The 24,996-nt window shown below is 38.1% G+C and overlaps 1 protein-coding gene across 4 annotated transcripts in view; it reads left to right on the top strand.

The window, feature by feature from the left end:
- The window catches only part of gramd4a (GRAM domain containing 4a), a 166,381-nt gene that overhangs the window by 119,879 nt on the left and 21,506 nt on the right, over positions 1-24,996 (top strand). For all 4 annotated transcript variants that reach the window (XM_072241011.1, XM_072241013.1, XM_072241014.1 and 1 more), the window contains 9 exons: positions 3,336-3,468; positions 4,994-5,019; positions 6,065-6,156; positions 14,570-14,661; positions 17,027-17,075; positions 17,721-17,792; positions 22,822-22,865; positions 22,951-23,060; positions 24,448-24,602. In XM_072241011.1, the coding sequence (XP_072097112.1) occupies positions 3,336-3,468; positions 4,994-5,019; positions 6,065-6,156; positions 14,570-14,661; positions 17,027-17,075; positions 17,721-17,792; positions 22,822-22,865; positions 22,951-23,060; positions 24,448-24,602 (773 nt within the window). The remainder of the gene's footprint in view (positions 1-3,335; positions 3,469-4,993; positions 5,020-6,064; positions 6,157-14,569; positions 14,662-17,026; positions 17,076-17,720; positions 17,793-22,821; positions 22,866-22,950; positions 23,061-24,447; positions 24,603-24,996) is intronic.

Below are 24,996 nucleotides of genomic sequence, written 5' to 3'. Positions count from 1 at the left end.
AAAATGTGTTTTGCATATCATCTATTCAAATCAATTCATTACAACAGTGCATTGAAGTAATACAAGGTAAAACAGTAAAGCGATATACAGAGCAAGTGCAGGTGGACAGTAAGGTGCGAAGTCACAATGAGGTCAAGCGTACAGCTTGTCATACTAGGGAAAGATTCAGTAGTTTTATAAAAGCAGGGTAGAAGCTGTCCTTGAGTTTGGTGGTTTGTGTTTTCAGGCTTTAGTATCTGATTCCCAGTTAGAGGGATGAGAAGCGCGAATGTCCAGTTTGGGTGGGATATTTAATCATGCTGGCTGTTTTACTGAGGCAGTGAGGAGAGTAGGCAGAGCCCATGGAGAGGAGACTAGTTCCTGTGACATATTGAGCTGTGCCCACAACTCTCTGTGGTTTCTCACAGTCATGAGCAGAGCAGTAGCAATACCAAGCCGCAATGCATCTGAATCAGATGCTTTCTATGGTGCATCAATAAAAATAAAGTCAAAGGGGACATACCAAACTACTTCAGCCTCTCGAGGTAGTTGAGGCACTAGTGAAATTTCTTGGCAGTGGCGTCAGTGTGATTGGATGAGGACAGGCCTGTTCAGGTGCCTGACAGGTGGTGTTCAGCCCTGGGAACTTGAAACTCTCGACCTCAGCACCGTTGATATAAGTAGAAACGTGCACTGCACCTCCCTCCACTCTTACTGAAATCAATGATCAGCTCATTTGTTTTGCTGACATGGATGGAAAAATTATTGTCATGATACCATATCACTGAGCTATCTTCCTCCTTTCTGTACTCTGACTCGTCATTGTTTGAAATACAGCCACTATGGTGTCATCATTTGAAAACTTGTAGATGGAGATGGAACAGACTCTGGCCAAGCAGAAGAGAGTACACAGGTTGTAGTATAGAGGGCTGGGGATGCATCCTTGTGAGTGCAACTTCGTGGTGGAAGTTGTTGCTGCTTATCCTTACTGATGATGGTTTGTTGGTCAGGAAGTCGAAGATCCAGTTGCAAAAAGTGAATTGAATTGACTTTATTTCTTACATCCTTCACATACATGAGGAGTAAAAATCTTTATGTTACCTCTCTGTCTGAATGTGCTATGTACAGTTTATAGTAATTTGTAATAAATAAAATGTACAATAAAACTGTCGATATAGCTTAGAAATACAATGGTGTCAACGTGAAATAATCAGTCTGATGGCCTTGTGGAGGAAGCTGTTTTGGAGCCTGTTGATCCTGGCTTTAATGCTGCGGTATTATTCCTGGATGGTAGCAGCTGGAACAGTTTGTGGTTGGGGTGACTCAGGTCCCTAATGATCCTTTGGGCCCTTTTTACACACACGTCGCTGTAAATGTCCTGAATAGTGAGAAGTGCACATCTACAGATGCGCTGGGCTGTCCACACCACTCCCACAGAGTCCTGTCATTGAGGAAAGTACAGTTCCCATACCAGGTGTGTTACAGCCAGTCAGGATGCTCTCAATTGTGCCCCTGTAGAAAGACCTCAGGATTTGGGGACTCGTGCCAAACTTCTTCAGCCGTCTGAGGTGAAAGAGACACTTTGTGCTTTTTTCACTATACAGCCGAGGAACTTGAAGCTGTATACCGAGGAACTTGAAGCTGTTCACCCTTTCGACTCCAGATCCATTGAATTTAATAGGGGTGAGCCTGCCTCCATTCCTCCTGTAGTCCATAACCAGCTCCTTTGTTTTTGAGACATTGAGGGAGAAATTCTTTTCTTGACACCACTGTGTCAAGGTGATTACTTTTTCTCTGTAGGCTGCCTCGTTATCATTTGGGATAAAGCCAATGTATTTTAATTAGCAGATTGGAGCCGTCGGTGGCGACACAGTCAGGTATACGGGGAGTAAAGGAGGGGGCTTAGGACACAACCCTGAGGGGCTCCTGTGTTGAGGGTCAGAGGCGAGGGAGCCTACTTTTACCACCTGCCGGCGATCTGGCAGGTGTTGAATCCAGGTTTAGGAGTTTGGAGATCAGATTGCTTGGAATTAACACAGTATTGGAGATAAAGCTGTAGTCAATAAACAACAGTCTAACATAGGTGCCTTAATTGTCCAGATACTCCGGAGAAGTATGTAGGGCCAGACAGGTGGTGCCATCTTGTGCCTAAAAATGGTGGCATAAATCTAACCTTAACCAACAGAAACACAATAGACTGGCATCGAGCAAGGCTGCATCGTTACCTTGACACTCTTAGTGATCTTGTTGCAATGCTTCATCAACTTCCAACAACCTTTCCATGAAAAGGAGAGTTGAAGCTAATCTACAGGTCAAATGTGTGAAGCCCTTCAACCTCCATTATCTCCATTCCGGAGTGGGGTCATTTCAATCTCTGTTATTGCATTGTAGTTCACAGATTGACTGCATGTATGTGGTAATTTGAAACCAAGCTGAGTCATCAACCTCTCCCAGAGAGTGAACCAAAGAATGGTCCTTGCATTTAACACCTTTGAAGCAAATCTCTATTAATCTGCCCCAACTGCGCTCTGACAAGAATTTCCACTGGCAGGATAAACAAACCAATATCAACATGTCAACATCAACAAGAAGACCAACCCCAGTGTTAAGGCCTTAATTACAAGTAGGCTCTAAATCAGTTCCATTTGAAAGATGATATTGGGAACCTACAGTCAATTAAAAAAAACAACTGGAGTTGTTAGATGGTGTGCACTACTTTTCAACCTACTCAGCTGCCCCATCAAGCATCCCATGATATACCTTGGCTTGAACAATCACTTTTGACTACATTGAGTTAGGGTGAAATAAGTAGTCCCCAAAGAAGAGGAAAAAGTACCAGTTGATGTACTGTATTAATTCTGATGCAATAGAAGTATCCCTGCTTTCCAAAGAGCAAAGCTACAAAATTAGGGTTAGAGCTTTGAATGTTCAATTATAATGTCGCCAGTTAAATTAGGTCATTAGCTTATCAGCAGGGGGGGAAAGCTCTCTGCACATTCTAAACTTGACATAAAAGCATTAATCTTTTCATTTTCTTCCTATTAAATCTTAATATTTTCATTGGATGCAACTCAAGTAATTGGCAAGCTAGTTTTGTCATGTGTGATGGAATATTTTGAAAATGAGTAGTAAAAATGTAAGTGCCAAATTGAAATTGGCGAAAATTACAAAGTATACTGATACAATATAAAATTATATTTAATATTCATTATTATTATAATTTCTTTGTCAAATAACAATGTATTTCATAGCCATCTGTTTTAAATATTGATCCACAAATTTAGTTAAAACTACAGTAAGATTTTTTTTTGTTGCATTTAAAAGGAATATCAGTCTTGTACTACTTAATTTTCCAGAAAAACGTGGTCGGACATTCTACTCCAAGATTCAAAAATGGTTCTTTGAGAAGTTTTCAGAGTATATTGAAGATTTTCAATTCCAACAAGAAGAGATTCATGTAGAAACTGAAGAACCACTTAGTGCGAAACGGTAGGAGGAATAATGTGGTATTTGTATCTCACTGCTTTCCACTGCGATAGGCGAGATCCTAAATCCCAGGTCAGATTCCACAGTAACTGATTATTTTAATGAGAGAAATGAACATTAAAATCATACTTTCCCATAAAATTTTCTTGGTATTTTATTTGGGATATTGCTTTCAAATGGACAAGCAACAAGTAGCCTGTCTTTAAAGGGCATCCAGGACCTGTGAAAACAAGACAAATAACTCTTCATCTCCCAAAGTTATGAGACATACGTATTATCAAGAACAGTGTGGGATAGGAACTGGCAAGTGGAAGCTGGAAACATAAATGTCAAATCAGATACAGTAAGGGAAAGGAAAGTTGTTTAAATTGAGTTAAGAGACAAAGAAATAGCTTTTAATCTCCAATAATATAAAGATCAAAATAACTTCATATTTTTAAAAGACTTTTCAAGCTTGGAATTCAGAATCTAGACAAATAAATTTTAAAATAACAATTCACCCAAATATTGTGCCATGTTATCCAAATATTAATTTAATTTAATATTTAATTTAATTTCCAATATACATATAAGCATATTCATTTACTGTCCCCACATTAAAGAGCTGATTATTTGTTTCATTAATATTGTAGTACTTTGAAAACACAAAAGCAAAAGAGGGGTTTTGTCATCATTTTGTCATCATCATGACTTCTGTCATCATTTGTAGTTTAATAATTTCTTTTCCATTTAAGTTTAAAATTACAAATCAATGGAGTTTTTACTTCAGTTTTTCCATGTGATCCAGGAGAGCTCAATGTTAATTTATGTTATGTGGTTGTTAATTTAGAACATTAAATCTAATGAGATCCCAATGAGAGAAAATTTATTTGAATATTCTTAAGGAGAATTCCTCCTTCACCTAAAAGAAGCCATATCTACATACGAATATTTAAATTAAGCTTTTTGTAAACAATCAACATCGTACCAAGATGTTTATTTTTGTAGCTCCATACAAGAAGATCTGCAATCAGTCACAGGTTGTGCCTCCATGCACACCATACTGGCAGTGCATATTTGTTTTGTGAAACAGTTCAAGCATAAATGAAATAATTAAATTGCTGTTTTAATAATTCATGGTTGCTATTGTTTTGAGTTGTCACAGAATGAAATTAAATTATGTAGCAAGATTGAGACAGTAATTGGTCTGAGTAGCTTCATTTTTGGTATTTCTGTTCTTGTGTCCTTAAATATTACTTAAAATAATTTCAGTGATGAAGATACCAATGCATCAGGCATGGTTTTCGAACCTGGAGTCCACGGACTCCTCTGTTAACGCAGGGGTCCATGGCATAATAAAGGTTGGGAACCTCTGGCATAGGGTGAGGCATCTTGAGCAGTTGTTTCACAAGAGGTAAAAATATGAACAACATCAAATCCATAACTTTGGTTTCTATATGATATGTTTACAAAACTTTCTTATTTTTCAAATTGAAAACTGTAGTAAGTTTGATTTTAAATGGTGCCTCATCAATTTATATTTTTCTAGGTTAACTGAAAATATGAGAAGATTAAGTAAGTATATCAATTTTCTTTGGGGGGGGTGAGACAAACTTTCTGTAATGTGAAATTATTGGAATCATGTTACTAAGCTCATGTTTTCAGTTTGCATTGCATTTCATCTTGTACAATTTTGCAGGCTTTCCTGCCATAAAATGACTTTAATTTTGTGACATCCTTCTAGCAAATTAATATTGTTAAAATCAATGTTAAGTAGGGATCTTGTTAGAGCATACTTATTTTTGAAATGAACAGTGTAAAGTCCATGTTATCAGATGTGCCCTTAATTATACTATTGATCAGTTATCCTTGTTTCCTTTCCAAAAATAGCAATGTGTGACTGCAGTGTTTTCACAGTTCATGAATATTATTAAAAATGTTGCTTGATGACCATGTTAAAAAAATTCTATCACTTTTGGTCTTGAAGCAGATAATATTTTCTGTTCACATCTTAATTAAACAAACATAAAGAGAACATTAAAGCAGATTTGCTGCTTTTTTAAATAACCCCAAGTAGTGAAGCAGTATTGATCTTATGATGTGATGAGGTGTCATTCACTGTAAGTTCTTCCTGTGTTTCATTTTAAGATTGTAAATGCATTTAAATGCAGTTTCAAGTACATGTTCTCAAAATGGCAAAACTAGAATAGCTCTGTTCCAGTTTCCTGTCCAGGTCACAGATATAGGCCTGTAGGTCAGTTACAACTCGGCTATTCACTCTTTCATATCGTGCAATATGTCACTGTTCAATAATACAGTTGGTTACTATTGCTGAGTCGTGATGAAGAGTCTCAGCCTGAAAGGTTGACTATTTATTCCCTTCCATAGATGCTGCCTGACCTGCTGAGTTCCTCCAGCATTTTGTATGTGTTACGCTGGTTGCTATTACTGTTAACTTTATTAAAGTGAACATTGTAATTTAAAATAGATTTATTGTGGATGCTTAGCCATAGAAGTAATTTATTGTTGCAAAGAAAATATTCAGAAGAAGAATGGGGTATTTTATTGATTATATTTTTAAGGAAAGGCTGCAGGATCACTTTCTTTTATTTACTTTCAGAACGAGGTGCCAAACCAGTTACCAGTTTCTTAAAGAACCTGTCAGCCTTATCAAATTGGCACTCTGTATACACTTCAGTAATTGCCTTTATTGTAAGTAGTTAATGGTGTGGATTTGTTTAGCATGATATTGTGCATTTACTTTGAGATACAATGGTGTGGAGATTCCTGATCCGGCATAATTTCTGTGGATCCTCTGGAGAATCCATTGTAGTTACAGCAGAGAATTTGAGATCTGTGGAAATTCCACACAATTCTTTCTGACAGTGTCAACTATATAATTTTGATTGATGAATACAATTACACTGGGTCCCCTCCTCCTTCCCTTTCTCCTATGGTCCAACTCTCCTCTCCTATCATTCTCCTTCTTCTCCAGCCCTTGACCTTTCCCACCTACCTGCTTTCACCTATCACCTTCTAGCTATCCTCCTCTTCCTCCCCCCACATTTTTGTTCTGGCATCTTCCCCCTTCTGCTCCAGTCCTGAAAACGGGTCTCTGTCCAAAATGTCAAATATCTATTCATTTCCATAGATGCTGCATGGCCTGCTGAGTTTACCCAGCATTTTGTGTGTGTTGCTCTGGATTTCCAGCATCTCCAGACATTTTTTTTGTGTTTATGAATCACTCTTTTATCTTGAATTGCCTTATTTTCACTACTGGGATTTGTTTTTGCTGAATATCTGAGTAGGTCTCTCACAGAAATATCAAAACAAGTATGGGGTCTATAATCCATGATTTTATTTGCCCGGTGAATTATATCATGGTGGATCTGCAGCGGAATCCTGCCCACCTAGAGTACCTTTATTTAATATCCCTTACCTTTCTTGGGTAGAAAAATTGATAGGAGATTTAGACTTGCTGGCATCAATCACTTTTTGTCAGAGCTATATGTAGATTTTCTCTATTTTGTGTGAACAGTCTTTTTCTGAATTCCCTTCTGAATGGGCTGGGTCTGATTTAAGGTTATAATCTTTTGTTTTGGACTCCCCACCAGAGAATACAGCTCTTTTATTTGCTCTATATCTTCCATTCAATTCTCAAAAGCTCAATGATCTAGTTCTGTTTTCCAGGGCATTCAAACTAATTCATATAATCCCGCTTTGTAATTTAACCCTTGGTACCCTAGTTACATTTTGTGACTACTTGCTGCTTTCCTTTCATGGGAATTCTTTTGAAGGACTCTGCTTTGCCCAGTGTTTTTCCCAGTGCCTTGTAGAATTATGGCAGCTCTTTCCTAACCACCCATCCTCTGGTATACAGAGCATTAATGGATTCTATTATTGATTATTTTTCATACATGTCCAGTACATATTGGCCATCTGTGTATATGTACAGTAATATCTCAGCACTGCCATTAATCCTACTTTCATTATTAAAAAACATTTTGTTATTTTTGCTCTCTAAATGAATGACCTCATATTTATGTCTTGAATGAAATGTATCTGCTACAGTCACATGTTTAATATACTAATGCTCATTTCTATGTTACATATAATGTTTTGTGATGTCAGCAAACAGATATATAGTTCTGTATTATGTGATATAACTTATTAATATGCAGTGAATTATTTAGACTCAAGCACAAGTTCTCCTGGAACACCACTCCTTCCAATTCATAACTCCAATTCAATGAAAGTTAATTTTAGTTTACAGATTTTGTTTTACATAGAGTCTTACTGAATGCCTCTGGAAGTCCATTTGAGTTACATCAGTTAACATTCTGCTGTCTGCCATTGGAATAAATTGTCCAAGAACATGTATTAGGTTTGTTAGACACCGAAGGTTTAATCAGCTCAAGTTTCTCATTAGTGTTATTTCCTTACAACAGATGTTTGAGGAGCTGGTCTGTAATTTCCTGGTTTCAATCTCACATGTTTTTAAAATATTGGCAATATGCGTGTAGTTTTCCATTCTGAAAGATTTTATCTAAAACAGTCGCATTGTCTTTGTCAATTGGAGCAGCACTAAGTCACTTTCTGAAACCTGAATTGGTAACTTGTAATCAGTGGGTTACCATGGAATCGACACTGGCACTACATAGTTTACAGTGTGTATTAATCACATGCAGGATGGAAGTGAATGTATGGGAAAGTAAATGTGCAAGCAGAATGCAGATGGTTTACAGGGAGATGTTGATAGTTTGGGTGAGTGGGTAAAAAATGAGCAAACGGACTATATCTTGGGAAGTGTGAAGTTGTTTATTTTGGAAGGAAGAATAAAAGAACAGATTATTTAAATGGAGCCAAACTGATGCCTTGCACGTGGAGCACAGAAAATTAATACTGTTATGCAGCAGTTAATAGGGAAGGCCAAAGGAATGTTGAGCCTTCAAGAAAGTTGGAGTATAAACGTAGGGAAGTCTTATAGCAAATATCCAAGGTACTATTGAGACTAGATATTGATTACTATGAACAACCTTGTTCACTCTGTGTAATGAAAGGTATTAATTCATTGGAGGCATTTTGGAGAATACTCACTGGGGTGATCACATTTTGCCCTGTGAGAAAAGGTTAAACAGCTTGGGACTCAACTCATTAGACTTTAGAAGAATGAGAGGAGATTTTATTGAAACATACAAGATTATTTGAGGCTAGAGAGGATAAATGCTAAGAGAGGGAGAGCCCAGAACCATGTCACTGGCCTCAGAATAAGAAGACTGAGTTTTTGATATTCCTTGTCACAGGGAGCATGAGGACAATGTCCATCTATATATTTAAGGGTGAGAAAGATAAATTTCTAATCACTAAGTAAATACGGGTAATGGGGAAAGGTGGGGAAAGTGGCCTTGAAAAATGTCAGATTTGTTGTGATCCTATTGAATGGCAGAGTTGGTTTAGAGGACTGAATGGCCTAGTTCTTATTGGTCATTACTTGAAACTGTTACAAGGATTAACCCTAAATAATAGTGATTGGTTAGGCACAGAGAATATCTGTATGTGTTGACAAGTACCTTTACTGGTTTAGCTAACAAACACATGAATTTACACAATTAAATACTTGTGTACACATCCACCAGGTTTCCCTGACCCTCCATGAGCTTTCAAATAAGAGAAAAGGTAATACCCAGAAACATGAGTCTACGCTGCTCTGGCGATCCCAATGTAATTTCCTTGTTTGTGATGTGGGGTCATCCACTTCTGCGATTGTTGATCTCCACAGAGTTGTTGCCACTTGTGCTCCCATAATCCTCCATTCTTACCCTTTTCCTTGTTAGATCAATCTGTGATGTTCCAATTTTGTTGGCTGAAGGTCATGTCGCTGATTTGTGTCAGCTTTTCATTGGATGTGCCCCAGGACTAGAAGTTGAATTGCATTATGACTGTTTCCTCTAGCCTTGTGCCTTAGGTGATTTCTTTAGTTCTGTCCTACTCAGACTAGTTCAAACCATTCCAAATAAGTCCATAAGACATAGGAGCAGGATTAGGCCATTCAGCCCATCAAGCCCACTCTGCCATTCCATCATGGCTGATCCTGGATCCCACTCAACCCCATACACCTGCCTTCTTGCCATATCCTTTGATATCCTGACCAATCAGGAAGCTGCCAACTTCTGCTTTAAATATACCTACGGATTTGGCCTCCACCGCAGTCTGTGGCAGAGCATTCCACAAATTCCCTACTCTTTGACTAAAAAAAAATTCTCCTTACCTCTGTTCTAAAAGGTTGCCATACCCCCACATCCTCTCTACGTCCACCTTATCTAGTCCTTTCAACATTTGGTAGGTTTGAATGAGATTCCTCCCCCCCCCCCCCATTCTTCTAAATTCCAGTGAATACAGGCCCAAAGCTTACTCATATGTTAACCCCATTCATTCCTGGAATCATCCTCCTGAACCTCCTTTGGACTCTCTCCAATAACAACACATCCTTTCTGAGCTATGGGGCCCCAAATTGTTGACAAGTATGGCCTGACTGGTGTCTTATAAAGCCTCAGCGTTATCTCCTTGCTTTCTTATTTCATTCCCCTTGAATTAAATGCCAACGTTACATTTATCTTTTTTTAGCACAGACTCAACCTGTAAATTAACCTTCTGGGAGCCTTGCACGAGGACTCCGAAGTCCCCCTGCACCTCTGATGTTTGAGTTGTCTCCCTGTTTAGATAATAGTCTGCACTATTGTTCCTTTTACCGAAATGCATTATCATACATTTCCCAACACTGTATTCCACCTGCCACTTTTTTCCTCTTTCTTCCAATTTGCTCAAGCCCTGCTGCAATCACATTGCTTCCTCAGTAGTACCTGCCCCTTCATCTATCTTCGTATCATCCGCAAACTTTGCCACAAAGCCATAAATTTCATTATCTAAACCATTGACAAACAATGTGAAAAGTAGAGTTCCCAATACTGACCCCTGAGGAGCACCACTAGTCACTGGCCCCTAATCAGGAAAGGCCCCCTTTATTCCCACGCACTGCCTCCTGGCTGTCAGCCACTCCTCTATCCATGCCAGTATCTTTCCTGTAACACCATAGGATTTTATCTTGTTAAGCAGCCTCATGTGAGGCACCTTATCAAATACCTTTTGAAAATCCAAGTAAATGACATCCACTGCCTGTCCTTTGTCCACCCTGGTGGTTACTTCCTTGAAGAACTATTAACAGATTTGTCAGGCGAGATTTCCCTTTACTTAAATCATGCTGACTTTACTTATTTATCTCCAAGTACCCCAAAACCTCCATCCTCAATAATAGACTACAGCACTTTCCCAACCACTGAGGTTAGGCTAAATGGCCTATAATTTCCTGTCTTTTGCCTTTCTCCCTTCTTTGAGAGTGGGTGACATTTGCAATTTTTCAGTTCTCCAGGACCATGCCGCATGCCAGAATCAAGTGATTCTTGATAGATCATAACCAATGTATCCATTATCTCTTCAGCAAGCTCTCTCAGGACTCTGGGATGTAGTCTATCTGGCCCAGGTGATTTATCCACCTTAAGGCCTTTGAGTTTGCCTAGGGACATTTTCCTTTGTAATAGCAATGGCATTCACTGCTGCTCCCTGACCCTCATGGACCTCTGGCACACTGCTAGTGTCTTCCACACTGAAGACTGATGCAAAGTACTCATTAAGTTCATCTGCCATTTCTTTGTGCCCCATGCCTCACCAGCATCATTTTTCAGTGGTCCAATATCAACTCTCACCTCCCTTTAACTCTTCATATAAATTAAAAATCTTTAAGTATCCTGCTTTATATTATCGGCTAGTTTGCCCTCATATTTCATCTCTTCCCTTCTTATAGCTTTTTTAGTTGGCTTTTGTTGGATTTTAAAAGCTTCCCAATCATCCAACTTCCCACTTACTTTTGTTGCCTTATATTCCCTTTCCTTGGCTTTTATGCAGTCCTTAACTTCCCATTTCAACCACGGTTGCCTACCCCTGCCATTTGAGAACAACTTCTTTTGTAGGACATATCTACCCTGCACCTTGTGAACTATTACCAGAAACTTCAGCCACCTCTGCTCTGCCGTCATCTTTGTCAGTATCCTCCTCCAATTCACCTGGGCAAGCTCTTCTCTCATGCCTTTGTAAATCCCCTTTATTCCGTTCTGATATTGATACATGTGACATGCCTCTCCCTCTCAAATTGCAATATGAATTCAATCATATTATGATCGCTGCCTTCTAAGGGTTCCTTTACATTAAGTTCCCTAATAAGATCAGGGTTATTACCCAACACCCAGTCTAAGTTGGTCTTTCCCATAGTAGGCACAAGCTCAAGGTGCTCTAAAAAGCCATCTTGTAGGCATTCAACAAATTCCCTCTCTTGTGATCCAAGACGAACCAGATTTCCCCAATCCCCTTGCATACTGAAGTCCCCCCATTACAATTGTGTCCTTATCCTTATTACATGCCTTTCCAGCTCCCTTTGCAATCTCAATCCCACATCTTGGCTAATATTTGGAGATCTATATATGATTCCCATAATGGCTTTTTACCCTTGCAGTTTCTTAACTTCACCTACAAAAATTCACCATTCTCTGACCCTGTGTCACCTCTTTCTAAAGATGTAATTCCATCTCTTACCAACAGAACCATGCCACCGCCTATGCCCTCCTGCCTGTCGTTTTGATACTATATCCTTTGATGTTATGCTCCCAGCTATTGCTTTGTTTCAGCCACGACCCAGTGATGCCCACAATGTCATAGTGACCAATCTCTAATTGCGCCATGAGTTTGTCCACCTTATTCCGAATGCTGCACACATTTAAATACAGCACCTTCAGTCCTGCACCCTTCGCCCTTTTGAATTTTGCCTTGTGGTACAATTTAACTTTTTACTCTGTCTGCATCTATATCCAATCATGGTCTTGTCCTTCCTTCATTCATGTTACATTCATCATCTACTTATAAACGTGCTGGTTCGTCCTCAACTCTATCATATTGGTTCCCTTCTCTCTACCATATTAGTTCAAACCACTCACACCAGCTCTAGTAAACCGGGCTGCGAGATTATTGGACGCCCTCAGATTCAAGTGCAACCTGTTCCTTTTGTACAGGTCACATCTGCCCCAGAAGATGTCACAATTATCCAGAAATCTGAATCCCTGCCCCCTGCTCCAATTCTTCAGCCACGCATTTATCTGCCACCCCATTCTATTCCTATCCTCACTATTGTGTGGCACAGGCAGCAATCCCAAGATTACTACCCTTGAGGTCCTGCTTCTTAGCTTCCTTTGTAACTCCCTGTATTCTGTTTTCAGGACTACCTCCCTTTTTCTACCTATATCATTGGTAGAACGACCAGTATGTACCATGATTTCTGACTGCTCACTCATCTTTTTCAGGATATTGTGAATGCATTCAGAAACATCGCAGACACTGGCACCTGGGAGGCAAACTATCGTCCGTATTTCTTTTTCATGTCCATAGATTGCCTATCTGTACCTTTAACTATAGAGTCCCCTAATACTGCTGCCATCATCTTCAGTTCCCTACAATCTGAGCCACAGGGCCAGACTCAGTGCCAGTGGCTTGGCCACTATTGCTTCCCCCAGATAGGTCCCCCCCCCCCCCCAGAAAATTACTCAAAATGGAGTAGTTATTGTTGAGGGGGACAGCCACAAGTGTGCTCTCCACTATCTGATGTTCTCTCTTCCCTCTCCTGACAGTCACCCATTTATCTGTCTCCTGTAACTTTGGGCTGACTACTTTCCTGTAGCTTCTATCTACCACCTCTTTACTTTGCTTAACAAGACAAAGGTCATCAAGCTGCAGCTCCAGTTCCTTAACACGGTCTCTAAGGAGCTGCATCTCGATACACTTCAAGGGTGGCCAAGGGTGTGGCTGTTAGTCTCCCGGATATCCCACATCTGACAACCAGAAGAGAACGTTGCTCTGCAGACATACCCCTTATTTTCTCAAGAGTTAAATAAAGAATGAACTTATCTACCTACCTTGCCTCCGCCTGTTCTCGCTGAAGCCCTGTTGAGCTAAAGCCTTACCGCTCTGGCTCAGACCACTCCCATGATGACCGTTTCACTGGATCATACCCCATTTTTAAGGAGACTGGGTTTTTAAAGTTCTTCGCCAGACTTGCATGGGAACGCTTCCACTGTGTCGGCGCAGTGCTCCGATCAAAGCCTCCCATTGAAAAAATGTCCTGCTTTTTAAAGCTCTTTGCTGGACTTGCGCAGGAACACTTCTACTGCGTCTGCACAGTGCTCCAATCAAAGCCTCAGTCAGTCAAAAACTGGGCCCAGATGACCAGATCACAGGATGTTCCTTCTGCAAACCTTCCATTTTACATAATGAACAGCTAGTTATCAGAGTATGGTCATATTTAGCGGGTCATTGGCAAAAGTCTTTGTTGCCATGTTCAACTGTTTTGAGCAAGTTATCCTGGCTCAAGAATCAGTTCACCAAACAGTTCACAAAAATGGCAGCTGCAAATACGGTCACAAAATGGCTGCCTCCATTCCTGCCACCACATGGCAAGGGTAAAGACTTTGCTTCGTCTGTTTCCACTCCCCTTGTCCCATTCCTGTTCACTGATTTGTACCTTGTGGTTCTTTCCGGCTAACAACACTGATACGAACTTCTCTGCTGATTCTGAGACTGGAAAATAAATTTGACCTGCAAGCTTTTTTGAGGCACAGCTCTTCAGGGTTTCCAACTGATGGCTGTCTGTCAAACAGAGTTGACCAGATTTCCTACTGGGAAAACTGCCTTCTACTGTTACTGCAGAGTCCACAGCTCACTCCAGTAAACAGCTTAGAACATAATCACATTGTTAATCATTTGATTTATCTCACAGGAATTTTCAGTTTATAAACAAAATTGAGAAAATGACTCCTTAATAATCCTTGATACTGATAGATGTTGAGAATTTCTTCACCAGAAATTATTTATGAGAATTTTAATTTTGAGTGTAATATCTTTATGGGTATTCTGTATATGGACATTTTCTGGATTTTGTTGTAGATATTAACTTAGTTTACAAAATACCTAACATTTTGCTGGTATGGCGAAGGGAGGGAATCTAACTGTTTTGCGCTGTGTTTTTCAGATCTACATGAATGCTGTGTGGCATGGCTGGGCCATTCCAATGTTCTTGTTTCTAGCCATTTTGAGATTGTCTCTAAATTACCTCATTGCAAGGTATTAACACTTCCATTGCTTTTTACTGCTGTTTAAAGTTAATAAAATCTAATGGCACTTCAGTACTTTATCGGACTGGGCAATTTTATTAAAGCATGTGACCCACCCCATAATGATCTAGATTTAACAACTGGATTATATTAGAATTTAATTTTCTTAAGTCAGATTTTGGAAGGTTTCCATACTTAAAAATATGGAGAGCTTAGAATTTCTGTGAACTTATGTCCCACAAAAGGTTGGCTTCCAAACTAAATATTTTATTTTATGGGTTTGGGTGAATTGCTACACTTTCAGTTTAGTTTCAGACTATTTGTAAGCGTAATTGTGATGATGTCAAACTTTTAAGGTAGATAATAATAATAGCAATATGAAGTTGTTGTCATTTACTTTCTCTAAGGGAATTCTCCCTTTTCATTCATTCGTTGTTAGGGGATAATTTTACAGTGCATAATTAACCCACCAGTGTATGTTTAGAATGTATGAGGAAACAAAGCATCTGATGGAAACCCACGTGATCTTAAGGAGATGGTGCAACCTCCAGACATAATACCCAAAGTGAACCTGGCTGTGCTTGAGTTGTGCCATTGAGCTCTGCACGTCAGTGCTTTTAGACCAACACTTGTAGCGGCTATTTCTTACAAACCAGTGCCAATGCCCGCCATTCAATCCGATAATAATGTTCCAAAGATTGTAGAACTGTATTCGGTCCTTTATTAGCAACCAGCAAAACAAACAATCTTGAAGTGATGAAACTTATGGGACTAAGACTAGCGATACTAAATGTACTTAAGTGTACTTCACCAAAGTAAATTTAAGTGATTTCAAATGTAATTAAGCGTAACTAAGTGGTCAACAAAAGACATGACATCTGTCTTGGTTCTAAACTGCCCATAACAAAGCACGAATGAATATGTAACTTATTCCCTTTGCTTTTACCACGCCGTTACTCACATGACTATTTACCATAATACACATAATAAACGCGCAACAATGCAGATAGAGAACAGATGTGTGGCTCCTGTGACGTTAGCCAAGAAAGCCTTTGCGAAGCATTGTATCCAATTCTAAGGAATTTACAAGCTTAGGCTTGTAAATTTGATCCCATTCTTCATGTTTATGATGTTCTTATGTGCCCAAGTCCCAAACTGAATGTTGGATGTTACCTACCCCTGGTTTGTGTCTGTAGCTAACTATTACCTGAATTCCTCTGCTAGCAATGTGTTGGCTAAGTTGACGAAGACTGGTTTTGTTGCACTTGGCATTTGCGTGGTTTAACTTGGCTGTTAAGACATGGTAACATATTTAGACCATCATTATCTTGCTGTTTCTGAAACCTCAAGTAAGCTGCTTTATGTCCTACTTTTCAACAATGACTACACTTCTAAACACCTCAGTACAATGCTTGGTAATGTACTGAGATTTTGTGAGGAATTAAATAAATAAAAATTTTTCCAGTGCTGCTTGAAAGTGCAAATCTCACCAGTGATTGAGGCTTGAAACCACCTTTCCCTTTTTCCCTTTTTTGGTTATTCTTAGCTAGGCCATAAATTTTGACTACACAGGGAATGACAGGATATCTTGCTATGGGAAAGAATTAGCCTGTTTGATCTTAAAGCAAGTTTACTTCCTGTTAGTTGAGTAGCAGGGGGAGGTTTGAGATGGCGCACAAGTCAGGAACTGTGGATAAAGCAGGTACCTCTGAGAAAGGTGGGGAAAGTTAGAAGTTTTGATAACGCTTTTCAGAAGACTGGTGATTAAAAACAGGAATGAAGAAACATTTTATTTTGCTGAAAAATTTAATTGGTCCATTTTTTCCAGAATTATTCCGAGCCAGTAAGTATCTCCCTAAATCAGAGGTTCCCAACCTTTTTTATGCCATGGACTCCTATCATTAAGCAAGGTGTCTGTGGACTTCAGGTTGAGACCCCTGCTCTAAATTAAGTCCCATAATGTAACACATAATTTGATACTTTTACATGTGTAATTTTAATAATTTAAACATCCAAATGAAATCCAGATACTATGACACTGGTAAATACAAACTGTATAATAAAATTGTAAAATCAATAATAAATATAAGATGAAGGAGCTCTTGTGACTTGTGGATGTTTTATAGATCAAATATTTTGCTACAAACTACTTTCTGGATTTGGGAAAAAATGTGTGTGTGTGTGTGTGTGTTTGTGTGTACTGCATGAGTCAGGAAACACGTTGGTAACATTGTGTCAGGATTTCTTAGGTCCAGGAAAGAGGAGGAATTTGAGATCAACATTGGCTTATCCTGATGTGCCATGTTTTAATATGCCAGTGCTGTGGATTTTGCTCAAAATGTTTGGTAACTGTGTACTCTTTTGGAACTTTGCAGGGGTTGGAGGATTCAATGGAGTATTGTGCCCGAAGTATCAGATCCTGTGGTAATATTTCCATTTATTACAGTTACTAACCTGTATATAGCTAAGGAGGCTTTTTGCACTCGTCAATCAATTAAGCTCAATTTTTCTTTTTGACTATTCTCCATTTCGTTTCATTCAAACTTGTACTCTTAAGGGTAATCTAAACTTTCAGTGTCTGAAATTATTTGTTTCTTGGAATAAGTATTAAAAATCTATAAAATAAATTCCAGGATTATTACACAGTGTCATTAATGTAGTTTCTGGCTTTGTATTTGTTATAAATCTGACAAGTTTATCCTTAACTTCACAGATATGTACATTCAAGTTCACTGAAGGAATGAATTAAATGAGATTCCATGAACAGAATTGAATTCTATCATTCCAGATATCACTTTTGTAACAGATGTGATGTCTCCAAAAGTTTACAAAATTCTCTCTAATTTTTTGGACTATAGCCAGCATTGCAATTAATATTTAGAGAGTTAAAGAGTAAGGTGTAAAAAAAAATTCTGGATTACTTTTATCTTAAATATTGCAACAAATAGAAAAGAATATTAGGCATTTAATCACTGTGTAAGACTCAATACTGAATTATTTATTATTTTGCTCTGACATTTACAGTATCTGAGAACTTTATGTGCTAAATAAAGTATTTGTTCTTTACAGGAGCCTTCAAAAGAAGATCTCACTGTATCAGAAAAATTCCAGCTGGTGCTTGACGTAGCACAAAAAGCACAGGTAGCTTGGAGGCATTGGCACATAATATCCAACAAAAATATTTAATTGTAATGCTGCAGGTGAACTATGAAAATAATTAGAAATTAATGTTAATTTCTGATATATTTTAATCAATGATCTTAATTGTTTTGAGAATTCGTATCTTGTCAGCTTAGCTCAATTACTTGTATTCCTGCTACAGTCCAAAGACTATCAGTACATGCCCCACTTTTGACTTAAGCATATGGCCTGAGTTAATGTTTCAGGTGCAGTCTTAACTTAATGTGTTAAACTAAGGCTTTTTAAAAATTGGTTGATGCGAGAGATCTGATTGTATTTTAAGAAGGTCCAAGAGTTCAAATGTTTGCCAGTATTTCCTATTTTAGTTAGGATCCTAAAACCAGTTAACTAGTCATTTACCTCATAGTGGGTAAATTGAATTTGACTATATCTGAGGACTTCTAAATGTATCGGACTCCTCAGAGGCAGGGTCAAATGGTCTTTTCTTATGGTCAATACTACTGAACAGAAAGAAGAGCCTATTATTTTATGAGCAGTGCACAACACATAAGCCATTTGTCTCAGTTATTCAGTGTAGGTGTTTATATTTCTAGCCAGTATTGTTCCAATGTTTCTACCAAATTTCAACCTTTCAACATATACTTGAACTTCTTTGCTCACCTGCTCTTACTGTGCCGTTGTGTAACAAAGCATCAGAAAGCCTGCAAAAGGGCCGGCTGGTGGCGCAATGACATCAGCGCCGGACTCAGGAACGGAGGTTCCCATGTTCGAACCCAGTCGGGTCCGCTCCCGAGTACACTTTCCATCCGTGCCGGGTTGAGTGTCAAGATCGCAACCCGACCTTGTAAAATAAAGGGAAAAATGCTGCAAAATGTCTGTGTGAGGAGTGGCGTGCCACACAGTCAGTCTCAGTCTCTCTCTCTGTCTCTCTGTCTCTCTCTCTCCTCTCCACCCCCCGTGCCTTGTAAAGGCATGAAAAAGACATCATCCCGCCAGCATCGCACACGCCAAAAAAAAAAAAGAAAGCCTGAAAAAATAAAAGAATCTCAGGGTTGTATATGGTGACATATACGTATTTTGATAATAAATTTACTTTGAACTTTGAGAAAGCTAATGAGAACATTGGAGTCATTTAAAATTACAGCATTACTTAGTTATTTATGAATTTTGTGCACCTGAAATAAGCTCTAGTACTTTAGTCCTCCCCTAATCTGCAGTGCTGCTTTCATGAGTTGTTTACCCGCATCCATTCCATTCCTGTTGTTGTAGTGGCCTGTTCCATTTTTCTTACTTTACCTCACATTTATTGTGTTGAAGTTCATTTCCCATGTAACTCCCCGGGCTGTAATTTCTGTGATATTATCTCATATGAAGTTGCATTGTACTTCAGTTTTACTTAAGCAATACACACGACTGTCCTATCATCTACAATTCCTCTGCTTCCCACAAGCTTCATTCTGGTGCCATCTGTAGTTTTTGAGTTACTTCTTTATGCCCAAAATTATTAATATAAATTATGACTTGATTCTTATCATAGGTCCCGTAGAACACATCGTTCTTCATGATTTATTTATTTAGAGATGCAGTGTGGAACAGGTCCTTCTGGCATCTCCCAGCAACCCTCCAATTAAACCCTAGCTTAGTCACAAGACTAGCTTATTAATCACCAATTAACCTACTATTCGGTACATCTTTGGACTGTGGGAGAAAACTGGAGCACCCAGAGGAAACCCATGTGCTCATCAGGAGCACATACAAACTCAGTATAGAGGATGCTGGATTTGAACTATGACCTCTGATGTCCTGAGCTCTAATAGTCACCACTACACTATCATGACTTCTCTCCTCTAAGTAGACTAGCTTCTTTTTTCCACCCAGTCTGCGTTGCTTTCTCTATTTAGCCAATTTGTTATCTATTTAACTATTTTTGCCCTGACTCTATGTCCCTATTGTCAAGTTTTTTTCCTTGTACTTCATTATTTTTGTATACCTTACCCCTCTGTTACTGCTTCAAAGAACAGTGTAAAGTTAGCTAAAGCATGAATTAGCATCTTCACAATCTTCACTCTATTCACTGTGTTCCCTTTTGTCTTCTTTAGTTTCTGTTGGTAATTGTATTACTTTTCTGAGTAGCTGATTCGTTTATGGTGTGCCATAATTGGTTTTTGGCTTTTAGTATAATGAACATTGCTCGAGGTCTATTGGTTATCCATTTAAAGATTTCCTATCACTTTTTCCAAGATTTTTTTGCAGCTTGCTCACCTAGGTTTCGTGGTTATCTGTCCCTTAGTTGATGTTTTTGATATATTATGGTGTCTTTGCCATGCAAATATAATTCTTGGTATATTATTATAATTGCCACTAGCTAGGTATTTTCCCTTTTAGATGATATTCCTTAAGAGAGAAAGCAGTTTTGTGTACAATGTAAAAGCAATTCCCTTTGTTTTAAATTTCTGTCATTTGATTTGGAAGTCATTTAAATCTTTGTGACCATTCACCTCTTATTTGTTGCCATGTTTCTCCTGATTCCTTCCATTATTGCTTGCATCTGAAAGGATGGTAGATCCTATTCGAGGAAAGCAACAGGATCTGTATTGTAACTCAACTTAACTGGCTTCTGTATCAATAATTCTGATTGTGGCAACAGCAAAGAAGTCTGCTTAAAGTCTGCCACAAGCAAAATTGTCACCAGTGTCCTCTGCAATTCCCTCTTCCACTGGGTGAAGAATTGTTCCCTGATTCACAAAGTGGATTTTATCTATTTAGAGGAAACAGTGGACCTGATCTTCACTGCACATCAATTCCAAGACTAGTGCATGGTGTAGCGTGGACAACCATACATGTTCATTCTTGGCCTTACAAAATATATTGTTAGTTGTAGACCGTACATTCTTGACCTTAAGACATTGTTCTCAAGTTTGGTTACTTGCGGGAATTTGTCACCATCTTGCGTCTGCTTCATGATGGCATGTCAGCTCTGATGAGAATGGGCCTCACATGTGACATAAGCAAAGAAAACACACTCTACTAAATTGTTCCCTTTATACAATAAGCCCCTGTGAAAGTATTGAAGCCTGAATGGACCCTGGAAAACATGAACCACGTTATGTATCTCTGAAGCTGCTTCTCAATGAAGATAGACGTCGGTAATGAAATTTACTTGCAGTTTTTGGTCATCTGGGGGAAGGAAGTTTGTTTCAAACCAAGCACAAAACCCATGATCTACGGTTTAGCTCTGATTCCCGCCATCCTGAATGATTCTGAGGCCTGGACAGCAACAATCTCTAAGTTTTAGACAGAGGCCAACAATTAAGTTTCTGCAAATATCCAAATTCATTGCCAAGGTACCTTCTGTAAGGCCAACAACCTATTCTTAAGGGTCTCATTGAAAGCAGACTAATTAACTAGCTACACTAATCCAAGCGCCATCACAACAAAATGACAAAGACCAAGCGGAGAAAAGATTCAAGGATATCCTTAAAGCTTAATAGAAAAAGTGTAACGTTATCTCTGCCTCTTGGGAATTATTTGTCCATGGTTGCTCAGAATGGACATTCATAAATGATAGTTATGAAAAAAAAACTTGTTTTTAAAATCTTGAGGGGACAGAAACTCTGAAAATCAATTAAAATCATTGAAATTAATACATTTTTAAAAAGATTAATTGCACTTGTCTACCTTGCTGTGGGTTGTTAAGGTGGATTCCCAAACCTAGATGCTGGGAAATTATTTTAACAGCACGGGCTGCTGGCAGTGTTGCAGCTCCTTCAGGATAGTGAGGGATATTCCTATGTTTTCATATGCCTGCTTGGAGTACCTAACTTGATAGTGTCCATCCTGAGAAATGTTAGCAGTTACCTGTATAATAGCTGCATTTTCTTGTAAAATCCAGGCTATTAGTCATGTTGCAGAAAGTAGAACTATGGGTTATATATGAAATGCACCTTGTTTGCAGTTTTTAAGTTTCATAGTGCCAGAAATAGTATTACTTCGGTAACCCAAGGCTGTATCTTACAGTGGTAAGGTATAGCCCACCCATGACCAAAATTTTAGGTTGAGAAAAAGATACATATAATGTGCAGTAACTGAGAACAACATCTGAAAGGAAAAGTTGAATATTCTTATTTCAGTAGTGCTAAAGGTCTGATACTTTTTGGGAGAGGTGTTCCAAGATAGAACAATGTTCATTGTTACTTTAAAAAAAGATGCTATAGTTTTTTGATGAGTAATTCTGAAGCCTTTTGGAAGCGGAATATAGATGGTGGCAGATGGATACTTAAGGACTGGATGAGGGCACAATGATGTCTCGGATGCACTTTCCCAAGTTTTTGGTCTTCTGAAAAATTTGAAGAAAACAAGTCCTTTTTTTATGCTATGGACATAGTAGGCTAGTATTGAAATCGGTTTGCCTTGCTTTTAGAATTTAGAGAAACATAATATTTGTTGTAATTTATTTTTTATTTATTTAATTTAGCGATACAGTGTAGAGTAGGCCCTTCTGGGCCTTGCAGCCATGCTATCCCAGAATCTACAACCCTGATTAATCTAACCTAACCTAACTTACAATGACCAATTAACCTACACCATTAGACTGCGGAAGGAAACCGAAGGACATGGAAAAAAGCCACGCATTCCACGAGGAGGATGTACAGAGTCTCCTTACGGAATAGTACTGGAATTGAACTCTGAGCTCCAGAATGCTCCGAGCTGTAATAGTGTCGTGCTAACTGCTACACTACCATGGAATATGCTTCAATATAATTGAAGAATATTCATGGTAAACATTTTTCAAAGTAATTTTCTTGTAATTAGAACTCCAAATTTATATTTCTGTTGGAGTGAGTGTAAAAGATTATTTAGTATTCATTAGGTAATATTCTTTTAGCTGTACAAGAATTAGACTTGCACTTTCTAATCACAAGTAAACATGTACGTTTGTAAGGATGTCATGTTGTTCCAATGCATAGTAGTCTGACTTGTATTTTTATTGCATTTAAAATGAATCCAGCTGTTTAAATTTAAATTACAGAATCTTTTTGGCAAGATGGCAGATGTACTGGAAAAAATTAAGAAGTAAGTGTTTCAATTGCTGTTTGCTATAAAAGAATAATTTGATCAGGGTTTATGTCATATATTGTAATTTTTTTTATTCTTACAGCTTATTTATGTGGGTACATCCAGAAATCACACAGAAGTTGTACATGGGCTTATGGCTCCTCTTTATTGCATCTTGCTTCTTTCCATACAGAATTCTTGGTCTCATTATAGGTAAATAATACCATATAATTTTCTTTTGCTGAAGCTTTTTGTAAAATTTCAAATGTGATGTTTAATAACTGGATACTTTTGATTATGATTGATATTTGCATCTGTATGAAATGTTATAGAAATTTGTTTTTTTTCCAAATCTAAGTGGTTCCCTTGTACAAATGAATTTTCTGGGAACAATATCAGTAAATTTGTCTGACCATTATAAATGCCTTGCTGGGTTATACTAGTGGACTTGTAATCCTTCAATAAGGTAATTAAGAAATGATGGGATATGGCGAAAGGCCAAGAAAATATCTTTAGCTAGAAAATCAGCCATAAACATATTGAACGTTTGAGCAAACTCAGAGGACTGAATAGTCTACACATGCTCCTGATTCTTATATATTTTTGTAGAGCTTTTTTTTTGGATTTAGATTATCTGTGAGGACCAGTTACATCTAAGCATGCCTTGTGTTTTTGAATCTGTTTGATGATATTGAAAGCTGCCTCTCAAAGTAGAATATTTCTGAGTACACTTCCATGTTCTTGTTACCATCAGTTAAAATGTAGTAAATTTAAGATGAGTTAATGCTTTATCAAAACTGATAATAGAACAGTTACATTATTGAACCACAGAATATCTTTATAATCCCTAGAATTCACATGCAGTTAGTATCCTGCTGAAGATTAAGCAAATGATCCGTTCCACTCTGATGATGAAGATGAGCAAAAAACAACGTCTCTATTAGGAACTATAGATGCGTTTGTTTTGTCCAGCCATGGATTCCTTCAGGAGCACTAAAGTCCACTGTGCACTAAATACCTTGCCAGTTCTGATGATGTTAGCCCCAAGATTTAATGAACATTTATTGGATCTTGAGGATATTTCTGATTATTGACATTTTACAAGGTTTAATGTGTTCCCTTGGAAAGAGTTCACATTTTGTTTTTACAGAAGTAATTGAGATCATGGTAATATAATCTCTTTTGCTTTGTGGGTAAGTTTCAAGTGGTACAACTACCTGAAACTCTTTTGGTTCCAGAGCTACTCTCTCTGTCTATTAAGATAGTCTGATCAGTTAATTCTGAAAAGTAAGGGTGCATCGTTTAAATTCCTGGGAAGTTTGGAGTGGGTATCATTTGTATGGTATACCTAACTATACCAAATGAGGCATTGTATCAGATTAGCTTTAATAATTATTGAAATTTGACAGCCATAAGTGCAAGCTGAGAGTAATAATCTTGATTGAATAAATATTTCAAATAATCATTAGTGTAGAAGTTCGCTGAATATGAATTTTTGTGAAAGAGGTGAGATAGATTTCTGTGTTAGTTAGCTTAACAAAAATATTTCTGTGCCAGATCATGCAAGCCCTTAGAAGTTGATTGCTTCATTCTGTTCCAGGACTTTATGGAGGGGTCAAATTTTTTCTCATTGACTTTATCTTCAAACGATGTCCAAAGCTTCGAGAAAAATATGATACTCCGTATATTGTGTGGAAGAATTTGCCGACAGATCCTCAGCTAAAGGAAAGATCAAATGCTATTCCAACAAGAAGGGTATGTACTTTTAGTTAAATTATCTAGTGCTTTTGTGTAAAAACAATATGAACCCAAGTTCCTGGTTAATGGCTACAGTTGTTATATATTCGAATTTTTTTAAATGTCTTACTGTAGTGATCACATTTGGGGTTTGAACAGTGCCTGGAAACATAGTTAATGCTACAAAAGTAGAACTCGATTATGAATTTTCTTTAAACCCTCATTGCAATTTCTGCAGAACTGACTGCACTGAAGCATTTTCTAAACTATATTCGCTATCTGTTGATCATTTAAATGAAATAGATGAAAAATCTAATCTTTCTTCTCCCTGACTGAGAGATATAATCTTTTGTTCCAGCCATTGATCAGTGTACTTTAACAAGGTTCCAGTTTAGTTTGTTTATGTATGTGT

Source organism: Mobula birostris, chromosome 23, assembly GCF_030028105.1.
Source record: "Mobula birostris isolate sMobBir1 chromosome 23, sMobBir1.hap1, whole genome shotgun sequence".
NCBI classification, from domain to species: Eukaryota; Metazoa; Chordata; class Chondrichthyes; order Myliobatiformes; family Myliobatidae; genus Mobula; species Mobula birostris.
The sequence above is the reverse complement of the archived record's forward strand: the minus strand, read 5'-3'. Positions and strand labels throughout refer to the sequence as shown.